General features: G+C 31.5%; 1 protein-coding gene across 1 annotated transcript; it reads left to right on the top strand.

The window, feature by feature from the left end:
• The first annotated feature begins 6,159 nt into the window (after window positions 1–6,159).
• Window positions 6,160–10,954, top strand: LOC110410655 (nucleolar/coiled-body phosphoprotein). Its single transcript, XM_021420470.2, has 7 exons — window positions 6,160–6,475; window positions 7,638–7,702; window positions 8,098–8,138; window positions 8,233–9,083; window positions 9,985–10,068; window positions 10,168–10,229; window positions 10,579–10,954. The coding sequence occupies exons 1-7, from the start codon at window positions 6,260–6,262 to the stop codon at window positions 10,682–10,684; spliced, it is 1,425 nt and encodes a 474-aa protein (XP_021276145.1). The 5' UTR covers window positions 6,160–6,259; the 3' UTR covers window positions 10,685–10,954.
• Window positions 10,955–11,564: the final 610 nt, after the last annotated feature.

Here is an 11,564-nt window from a genome sequence, read left to right as displayed (position 1 = left end):
AATTAATTAACAAAAATCGTAATTGCTCTAAGACTACTACAGTATGTCAACTTTGACAAGATTTTTAGCTATCTTTCAAGCCAAACTACTTGAAGTGGTAACATAAATTGTATATTTTTCTCTTATCTTTCTAATGGTCTAAGAATCGCTTCATTTGAAGCTTTGTAAAGAAATTTATAGTTGAAATACCGAAACATGTGCAGTGGAAGTCTGTATCTCAAAATTGTAAACTTTTTCTTTCATCAAACACCTACAAAACCACAAATAAATTAGCAACAACCTATCTTAACCACATTAACACAAAATTAAGCATAAAATTAACTCTAAATTAAGCATAAAATTAACTAAGATTAGACTGACTCACCTAAATTAACTAATTTAAAATAATTAAATAAAACTTACTAATTTATATGCATTACTATAAGAAACACGCTAAATTACTATCAAAATTAAGCTCAAATAACTCTATACCATAGAGTTATCACTTAGCCAAGAATTTTTGAGCTAAATCATCCGAAGTACTAATGGAACCAACTAGACATGAATTCAACCAACTCTTTGCTTTGTCTCTTAGTGAAAATAGGAAGAACCTCAATCTAATGGCATAATTAGAAATGCCATTGGTCTAAAATGTATCACAAATCTCTAGGAAATTCACAATATGTGCATTAATATCATCATTCAAAAATCCCCTAAACTGAATTGAAGTCTGAATAATCTGAATGATTCTTGGTTTAATCTCAAAGTTATTGGCTTGGATGGTAGGTCTACAGATGCTAGAATGAAGACCTTGTATAAGAGGTACAGCATACTCTCGTAAAGACTTGTTTTTTCCTTGATCAACCATTGTGTGGAATTAAGTTGAAGCTTGTAAATTATCCCTCTGAAGTCTTCAAAAAGTCTTTTCTATTTTTAGGTCAAAAGGAATATTTTTCAAACTTTTAACTCTTCGCATACAACAACCAAAGTAATTGAAAACAAAGAAAAAGAAAGTTTGAATTAAGGCTAAGATTGCTTAGTAAGAATATTAACAAAAATTATGAAACAATTCCCCAGCAGCAGTGCCAAAAACGTGTTGTTGGTTTTGCCACACAAGTATACATATTGTTAACAAGTACTATAATGAAAAGTAGAGTTACATTGCCATGAGGAATTGTACTTAAATTTTGCTAAGTACTAAAAGTAGCACAACTTAATCTTATCCAAATAACCAATTTTTAAAACTATTAAAAATTAAAGTAACTAAAACTAATAACAAAAATTGCAAATTAACTAGATAAACTCAATCAAAGTCTAAAACCACAATATCCTCTCAACACTTTATTTCAATCTCTTCTACTCTCTCTTTACTTACTATACAACTAAGTTGTTAACTTGTAATTCTAAAATATTTATAAGTCTCTTTTGATATTCTTATAAAAATATCCTTTTTAACCAATCTACTATATTCTTATGCAAATTGCAATTAAGAAAGACTCATTAAGCTTAAACTCTAATTATGGCTACATATGACATATAAATGTATTTTTACCTTACATGCGAATCAAATCAATCATCTCATGCAATTGATATTGAACATATGTTGTTTCATCCAATGCTTACACTAAACTTTTTCTTCCAATTCCGTTTAGGTTACCTTATTTATCTAATTGGTAATCAAGGAATCAAATGTATTAATCACATGACTAAAATAAACTCAAATACTATCAATCATAAACAAAAGAAAATATTAAAAATTCAAACTACATGTTGGGTTCAATTACAATTCTAAATAAGAAATTTAGTTCCTCATAACTACTAAAAACATCTTCAAAAAAAGTTGAACCATTAACACAAAACAAGAAAAGTATAAAAAGAAGTAACCAAAAAAAAATGAAGATTTGTCAAGTCTTTGATCTTCAATCTTTAAGAGTTTTTCCTCACTTTCTTGCTTGTGTGACAACCTTTTTTCTTTAAAGAAAAAATTCTATCTTTTTCTTTAAAGAAAACCTATCTTAATTGTTGATCTTAAGTGCTCTAAATGGGTCTTTAATTAAAGCTCAAAACTCTACTTGAATTGAAAGTCTAAATTTTTCAAAACCCGAGGTATCGTGTTGACTCCATGGTGCGCCACTCCCTCAGCATCAAAACGTGAAGATTTGTACCTTGGCCCATGCACACCTCTTCTTCATGACACCACGGCTCCCATGCATCCATGGCCGTGGCACCCAACATTCTGTCCTGCATTCTTTGCTTTGTTTCACTACTTTGACTTGTGATATGATGTTCTTCTACTTCTAAGATGAACTAGGCAATGTGGTAAACATAAAAGTTGCCACACTATCAACTTTCCAATGGCTTAAGAATTACCTCAATTGGACTTCTAGAATGAGTTATGTTAAAAATAATGGAACATATGCAATATAATCATGGACCTTTCTTAACTTTCCACTGGCTTAAGAATCAGCTCAATTGAACTTCTAGAATGAGAGTTATGCTCAAAATACTAGAACATATGCAATAGAAGCATGGACCTTGTATGCACTTTTCTTCAACAATTTAAGTTCTTTCAATTACACACCTACAAGAACAACAAACTAATCAATAATAACTAAACTAAAAGCAAATTTTCATGAAACTAACATAAAATAACTTAAATTAAATCAACCCAACATGATTTAATAAACTAAAACAAAGAAATAAAAATATCTAATTGCCAAACTAAAACTCAAGAACTTAGCCAATTTAATGCTCAACATGTGACAAATAAGTCTATAACATAGAGTTATCAATTACGTATCTAAAGGCTCCATAATTTATCAAATACAGAATCATTGGGTGAACGCATTCACTGATTCCAAAATTACATACATGGACATGTATGCCTACAATGTCCTCAACAAATATAATTTCAGAGAGGCAAACCTTATACTACGGTTAGCTATAACTTTATCAAAATTTATCTTACATTTCACATAGACAAATTCATATTTCAAATGGGTCACCTAAGGGTGGACCTTTAAGTCACATCCCATTTCCTGAAAGGATCTTGACCAGTGCATGGATCTAAACTGTTATAGCCAGCTTAAGCCCAAGCAAACCTTTTTAACATTCATCGTAAAGCATTCATCATTTTGAAAACATACATAATCATCATAAGTATACTATTCAACTTATGCATTCTATCATTCGCAACATTACACATATATAGAATTTCTCAACATATTAATGTAAGTGTAACATTCACATATCATTTAAGTGTCACATTCTCAATACACCATATCTTTTACATGTCTCAACACCCTCGAGTGTCCATTTTTGTATTTGTTGGATGTTGAAAATATATTAATATAGTCATGATTTGGCCTACACTTAATGGATTTATAGTGATGGCTTGTACGCACACACATATTTAAATAACTTTAACATATGATTATGAGTATTAATGACATCTTTTGGAGATAGAAAGTTATACTATGATGAGTTTTTTGGTTATATGTAATATAGGAGAATATCATAGAAGTTTATGAACATGAGGCTTATTTGGGTCTAGTGGGCTTTATTTATTAGGCCCGTGCACCGACCATGGCTCGAGATTGGGTCATGGCATGTAGATAGATATAAATTATAGATTATAAATAGTCATATTATGAATTTAGTCTTTATACTCTAAGAAAATATTAGATGTAGTTTCTCTTCTATTATTTGTGTAAATTGAATCTTTATTCTCTTAAATACTGTCATCAAAATCCATTTGTTATTATCGTTAGAATTTTTCCTTTATATTGGACGTAGTAGTTAGGTGGAATTTTTTAAAGTTTATAAATTTTTTAAAAAATATGACATGGATTTATCAAACCATGTGACAACCTTAAGCCTCGGTAATATGTCATTGCACACTTGATGAAAAATACTTATTAATAAAAATAAAAGTATTTTTTCTTTTTATTTGTTTATTTCTTTTTTTTTGCTTTTTTGCTTTTGCTTTTGCTTTTCTCTTTTTGCTCCTACTCTCCACCCTTTTGCTTATGTTGTTGGGCTGCATTGATATTACGTCAGACAACCTTAAAGTTGAAACAAAAGATGGGAGACAAGATGAAGAAGATAAAGTGACATTAGAAAAAAAGATGAATGAGAAAAAGAATGAGGTGAAGGTGCCAGTGTTACGAAATCTCATATCGAATAAATAAGAGAGAGATCTCAAGTATATAAGCATGGGTGCTACACACGTTAGTATGTTAACCTTTTAGGAAAAGGATAATGGCCACGTGATAAGTGGTACTTCAAACAATTTGAACCAAACTATGACGTCATGCCAAGAGCTCTAATGGATGGACTAGGCAAGGTGACGCAAGCCGTAACAAAGGTATCACAGACACGAGTAGAAGAAAATGTTACGAAATCCCACATTAGATAGATTAGGACGGGTTTGTGGGCTTGTAAACATGGACATTACAACCCCACTAGGTTAACCTTTTGCCAATAGGGTATTGGCTTTGCGACATTAGCATTAGCAACATAACTTGCGATTTGACCAACACCAAACTAAATCAACTATTGATGACATAAAACTATAAATAAATTTACCAAAATTTGGCTTTTCCTTATTTGTTTGCAGTTGTTCTTTTAATGAGATATTGTAGATAATTGGTTAGGTTGATTACTTTGGATTTTGTTTTGATCTAACAATTTTTTGTGTTTTAGAATTTGATTTTGAATTTAGATTTAAATTTAAGAGTTCTTAATTTAATTAATACTTTAATTTTCTTTTTTTTTATGATTTTGTTGATATTTGTCGAGTTAGAGGGATATATATAATAACTAAATTTGACTTGAGTTGAGTTTTTTTTTTTATTTCCAAATCCTAATTATTTTCAAATTTTTATTAAAAGCCTGTTTGGCCTAACTTTTTTTTAACTTAAAAGCTATTATGAAACTCTTATAAAAAATAATAACTTTTAAAATTAAGTTAAAGCTATTTGGTAAACTGCTTAACAAAATAAATTATATAAACTCTAATTTTGATTCAAATTACTATAAAGGGTATTCATACCATCTTTAATCACCTAATAAACTATAACAAAACTTTCAAGTTTATATACAATTTCATATATTAAATTCAAAGAAATCAATAGAGAAACGGAACAACTCTCAAATTTATAAATCAACAATAATATTAGATTTTTGTTGATTTAGCAAGTAATCAGACCATGATACTTTCACTCCCAAAAAAGAAGAGAAAAGAGGAAATAATGTATTTGATATTAAAATCTTTTTTTGTAAAGAAGAGAGAAAACTTTTAAATAGTATCTGAATGCAGTTTTAAATTTGAATTTTCTTTTCTCTTAATCTTTGTAAGAGCAAAAAAATTTAGATTTTATTATCTATTGCTGGGTCTTTTATTTATTTCTTTTCTTTTTCTTGGCAGTTTTTGTAGAGAGAGGTCGATGAGAGAGAGATCGCGATTTGTATTAGAAAATGGTGATTTGCAAAGGAGATAAAAGGAAAGGGAGATTGATTGAAAGAAAGATAGTTTCTAAAAAATTGATGTGTTTTTAAAAAAAGATAAAAGAAAGCTCCTTTATGAAGTTTTTCTTTAAACTTTTTTCTAAAAAATGTTATTATTTAAAAAAATTAATTTTTTAAAAATTATGTTTGACTTAATTTCTACTTTTAAGAAGTAGATAAGTTTAAAAAAATCAGGCCAAATAAATGCTGAATATAAAACTTAATTATTTTGAAATGTGTCACGTGTCCTGATTCCATAAATCCATACCACAATTTAATTACCTACATTTAAAATATCCGAAAATGCCATGAAGCATCTATTAATTTCACATCACCATATTTAACAAAAGATCTTAACAATATTAATTATTAGACTTAAAATAATAATTTTTTAAAATACAAAATTCAATTTGTATAAATGATAACAAAGTCTAAATTCAAAAATTTTATATAACATGAAAAGTAAATTCAAAATTTGAGCATAAATTATAGATAATTGAGTCAAATATTCCAAGGACAGTTTAGCAATAGTTGTAGCACGCTGAAACTAGGCTTTGGAAACATAGTATGTAATTGTGATTGGGCTTCAGAGCCCAAACCTTGTAGTTGTAGAAATTTACGTTAACCAAAAACTATTATTCCGGATTTAAAAAGCAAAGAAAAACCAACAAGGAATTCTTTAAACCTTGGTCTGGGTAGAGAAAAGGAAAAGCAAAACCCTAGTCGCTTGTGGTGAGAGAGAGAGGGGGTGAGGGTTTATATAAATTTACTTATGTCGTTAATGGTTCGGAAGCCTTCCCCTTCGCTCATAGCTTTGAAGCCTCGCCAAGTTGTACTTTCTTCCAATACAACCATGAAGAACAAGGCCTCACCTCAGTCCTTGAATCCCCACCAAAAGTCTCTTCTCCTTCTCTCCATAGCCCAGTTTCTCGAACGCAATTCCTTCTCCAAAACCCTCAAGAAGTTTCTCTCCGAATCCCATATACAGGTATCTTTTTTTTTTCTTTTTTGTGTTTTCATTTAGTATTCTCAGCTCAGCATGTATGTTTGAATGTGATTGCTGATTGGTTGTTGGGTATTCTTGAATTAAAAGAAAGAAAGCCATTGTCCCTCTGCCGAATGTTAAAATGCCTACTTTCTGAGAGCTTTGTGGTAGGCTCGGAGAATTTTTATCTTTGTTTGTAATGGACTAATGGCTTACCAGGTTACAATAAACAAACCTACAAATTTAAAGGCATAAGGCATCTTCTTCCCAATGTGAGGACATTTATCTTCATCCACTGCTCTTTTTCTTAGCCGTTATAATTCATAGCCTCAACTAATATTTCTCCAAATGGTTTAGACCCTTTATTCGTTGATCATATTTTTGTATGTTTCTCCACGAATTTGATGCTAATCGGGAATGCAAAATATGCTGAAGGTCAGATACTATATGCTTGTGACCGTCACTAAGGATACTTCAATCCTGAATGCAAGGAATGGTGTTTCCTGCAGTACAGTGCAACTTCTCTCAAGTTTCTAAGGATCAGAAAATGGTTCACGTGGGACAATATATATTGTGGTTTGCTCTTTTGCCTTTGTTGTATACCAGGAAATCTCGTAGAGGGTTTACTTAAACGTGGCAGTTAGGATTACCAACAACAGCACCTCTATTCTGCTACCCCATTAATTGAGAAAAATTTGTAAGACCACAACTATTTGTTTTGGAAAACGTTGTGCTTCACTTTCTATTACTGAACTACAATGTCTAAGACGTAAGCAAACAGTTAACAGTTATTTCCAATTTGTCCTCAATATTTCAACATCTGTAGGTAAATCTCATGTTTCTTGGAGCATTGTTATTTTTATCTCTACAAAGCTGGGAGCTTGTTCATGAATAATGTATCTTTGTCTATGACTCTCTATGTATGTGTATGCAGTATTTCATGTTGCTTGAAGCATTTAATATTTTGCTCACTTACACTAACTATGCGCCTTTTTTTTTGTCTTCTTACTGCTCATCTCTGTGTGTGTGTCTTGTGAGTGTGCATCTCATGCTCCCCTTTGTTTCCTGTTAATTGAATTAGGAGTTTTGATTCGTTCTTCCATGCTATATTTATGTTTATTGGCTTGGATTCCTACATTAATTTCCCTTTTCTTCTATTTTGCAGAAAAATGCTTTGACTGGTTCTTCCCTGGATTTGGAAGAAATGTGCTGCAAGTATTTGGCAATGAGGTAGGATGATATCTTTCTCTTGATGTGTGTGTGTGTGGAAGGATTGAGGCCTGGCTATTTGTACAAGCTATGTTCACCTTTGCCTTTACTTATACTCTTTTCACTGCATTCATGATCTAAAATTAAACTTATGCATGCAATGGGCATTGTAAACACTCAAATATAAACCAGCAGTGATCTGCATGTGAACAGAAAAATGCATATTGAACTTCCATTGAGCTTTGCTTTCACATGGTTTGTGGTTGGTGTTCTGAACTGTAATTGTTAAGATGCATAAGTCTCTGCAGTATACCATTCTATCCTTTTGATAATGTTTCCTGTCCTTACTATATCATATTTTATCATTTTTTTTTCTGTTCTTATTCTAAGCTTATTTCAACTTCTGTGTTATGCAGTAATAATTCCAGCTCAAATTTAAATAGACAGCAGTTCCAAGGTCTGCTAAACTCACTTAAGAATATGCTGTTATGAAGACACTGGAATGATTATTTTTTGGTGTTGATTTTGATGCTAAAAATGTGGAATTGCAGATATGCAGGTGAATGGCAATCCTAATGGTGATGAACAAGTTGGCATTGCTTCGGCTGTTGATACTGCTATCAAGAAAAAGAAAAAGAGAGGCAATGAGAGTAGTACTGATGCACTAGCTGGTCAATCTGAAGTTGTTGATAAATCTGCCAACTCTAAGAACAATGAGGAGCAAGTTTTCCACAAAGCATCAAAGGCACCTGCTGATGATATTATGGATGGGTCGCAGTTGGATGAGTCTGTTAAGAAACAGAAGAAGAAAAAGAAGAAAAGCAAGTTGGATTCTGAATCTTACGTTGGTAATGCAAAATGTTTAGGTGGGGAATCTGAAAAGTATAAAGATGCAGTATCTATGGAGAGTGATAGAGTGTCTGATGCAGGGATGGAGAGTAAAACTAAGGATAAGAAGAAAAAGAAAATTAAGCTTACGTCTGATTCATTTGTTGACAATGTTGAGCAACATGGTTCAGAGGATAAGCTGCAGGCTGCTACTACCTTGAATGCTGGTGACATTTCGTTGGAAGATAAGACTACCAAATCTAAAGCAAAAAGGAAAGAGAAGAATGATTCTGAAGAGCTTGAAAAAGGAAAATCTAGTGGAGTGGAATCAAAAAATAATAATATTGGGATCTTGAAGGAGGATTCAACAATCATGGATAGTAAAGGTTCCAAAAAAAGGAAAAGATTGGATTCTGAAGTTAATGATTCTCAGCCTGTTGATAAAATGGCTATTGAAGACTCTAAACGTAGAAAGACAGAAAGTTCACAAGGGCAGGAAAATGGGAACATTGAGAAAAATGGAAAGAATTCTGAGCAAAACAGTTTGAAGAAGCAGCAAAATGGTTCAGTTCCGGTAAGTTTATGAATACCTTGATGTTGAACATTTTATACGAAACAATGTTAATTGAAGCCAAATTCTGACAGCAGTTTGCTTGTTTTATCTCTGTGATTTACAATAATGTATATCCCTTTGCCTCTCCTTCCTAATATATTTTATGCGTTGCACATGCTAATCTATATAGAATGCACTCTTTTTTTTCTTTTTTCTTTACAAAACATGCATTCAAGTGGATTGTTAAATCACTGTTTCTTAAATCTCATGGATAATAAGAGAGCTGTGATGATACCTTGCTCCTTTTGTACCCTGATGATACTTTGCTTGTTGTGTTTGTGATTAAGTAGCTTTAGAGACTCATTTTTTCGTAGTAAAATTCGGAGGTTCATGAAAAATGGTTGGTGCCAAAGCCTTAAAGAGATTTTGCTTTTAAAAGCTAGTGTGTGTAAGTTGGCATTTTGAATCTGACTAGTTGCTTCATATTTGAGTATTTAACTTTATAAATTTTGCCTGATTTGAAATTTTCTCATCCAAGTCTAATCTTTTAATATAATTGCTTCACTTACAGGTGTTTTTTAGTTTTTTTTTTTTCTATTCATGCTGCATGAGTTTTTGTCTCTCAATTTTTGTTGGAATTTGAAGGGTGTGTGAGATTTTGATATTGCATTGCATGCTTGGGTATTTGTGGTCTTTCTTAAATTATAGCATTTCATGATGTGTGTTTATTCATGGTTATTACTCCTCTCTCTCCGTCCCTTCCTCTTTGGCTGCTGTTTTTGATGATAGGTGGTGTTTAATCTTGTGGGCCAACTGATTTTTGGTTGTTGTGAATGGTACATATTATGAGCAATGGTTTTCCTTGAGGGTGTTGAGGATAATACTCAAAACAGATCTAACATCAACTGTTGTGTTATTGCAGCCAAAGAAACCATTTCAAAGAGTGAACATTGATGAGGTAGTATTTGTTGATAGAAGGCTTGAAGATAATTCATACTGGGCGAAGGTATAAACTATATGCTCCTTTGGTTGCTTTCCTTTTTAATGTTCCATTATTTTGCTATTATGTAATTTGTATTTTTGGTCACTTGCAAAATCTTCACAGGATGGCGCTGAAAATGGATATGGTGCAAAAGCACAAGAAGTTCTAGGGCAAGTAAGAGGAAGGTATGTGTATATACGGTCATGTGCAAATATCTGGATGTATGTACAGTTGGAACCAAAAAGCGCATCATTAGGTCTGCCTGATCTGTGTCTTGAGTCCACATTCATAAGGAGTGATAGCTCTTTAACTAGCACTATTTGTGAAGCAAAGACTACAATGATGCATATACACATTTGTTAATATCATTTATCCATTCCCTGTCGAAGTGTTGATATTTTGCTTGAAATGACCTTTATGTTTTTTTTTTTTTCCTGTTTTATGCGGTTTGGGAGTGGATGGATTTTGCGATAATATGCTTAAGCTAGATGGTGAAGAAATTTCTAATGCACTTGTTTGTAATTGTAAATGCAGGGATTTTCGGCATGAGAAGACCAAGAAGAAGCGTGGAAGCTATAGAGGAGGACTAATTGATCAGCAGTCTCACTCGATAAAATTCAATTATTCTGATGATGAATAACTGGGGCTTTCTGGTGCATGATGAGTTAGTCCTTTTTGTCATTTTCATACTTTTTGAGAAAATATGGAATATTTAATGGATCACAATATGATAATTCTTGTGTTCCTCTGTCAACTCTTCTGTATCATAAAAAATTGTCCTAGTTTTCAGGCTCGAAGATCTCTAGCTAATTGAATCCTATATCTATGTTTTGTTTGCAGTAGTTCAAAACGTTACCTTCACCTTTTCTTGTAAGTAATGAAGCAAATTGTTGTTTTGTTCCATTGATAAGGAGCTGTTTCTTATCTAGTGCAAAGTATGCATTTTAATGCTGCCTGCCTGACGTGTGAATGATAGATATGGGATTCTGGGTTCTTCTTGCCTTTGCATATGTATCAATAAGAAAAAAATAATTGATTCATAATAGTGAAAGAGCAGAATATAGTTTGTTTGGTTTATTCGGAAGAGATCAAAGAATATGCAAAGATAAATACAAAATAATTGTTTTACTCTTAAATAAAGTTGGTAGTTTAAGCCTATAATAAAAATAATAAAAATTTTGATATATATATATATATATATGTATGTATACATTTATATCTTCTTTACATTAAATCTAAAAGTTTTAAATTTACTAAAAAAAAATTCTTATTGTTTCAATAAAAAGTTAAGTATGAAAATGAGATATTATCCCTTACTGTTTTTTTTCGGATAATTGAGATATCATCTTACATTAATGATGTATTGTCCATGAATTTTACAAATTAAGTTGGGTATTGGATGGTTCTTAAAGCAAAAAGCAAGACAAGTGTTTTATACAATAATAAATAGAGTAAATTTCACTTACACTATTTATGGTTTCAATTTTTTTCTTATTGTATTCTTACTATTATTTTTCTTT

Source organism: Theobroma umbraticum, unplaced genomic scaffold (genome assembly GCF_002168275.2).
Source record: "Theobroma umbraticum cultivar Fairchild unplaced genomic scaffold, ASM216827v3 scaffold_56.0, whole genome shotgun sequence".
NCBI lineage: Eukaryota > Viridiplantae > Streptophyta > Magnoliopsida > Malvales > Malvaceae > Theobroma > Theobroma umbraticum.
Note: the sequence above shows the minus strand (reverse complement) of the source record. Positions and strands in the feature narration are given on the sequence as shown.

Bases quoted from the DNA above. Each gene is read 5' to 3' on its own strand.
- LOC110410655 (XM_021420470.2), top strand. From the start codon at position 6,260: ATGTCGTTAATGGTTCGGAAGCCTTCCCCTTCGCTCATAGCTTTGAAG. The intron at 8,139-8,232 runs GTCTGCTAAACT...GTGGAATTGCAG, and splicing joins AAATAGACAGCAGTTCCAAG to ATATGCAGGTGAATGGCAAT. The intron at 10,230-10,578 runs GTATGTGTATAT...TTGTAAATGCAG, and splicing joins CTAGGGCAAGTAAGAGGAAG to GGATTTTCGGCATGAGAAGA.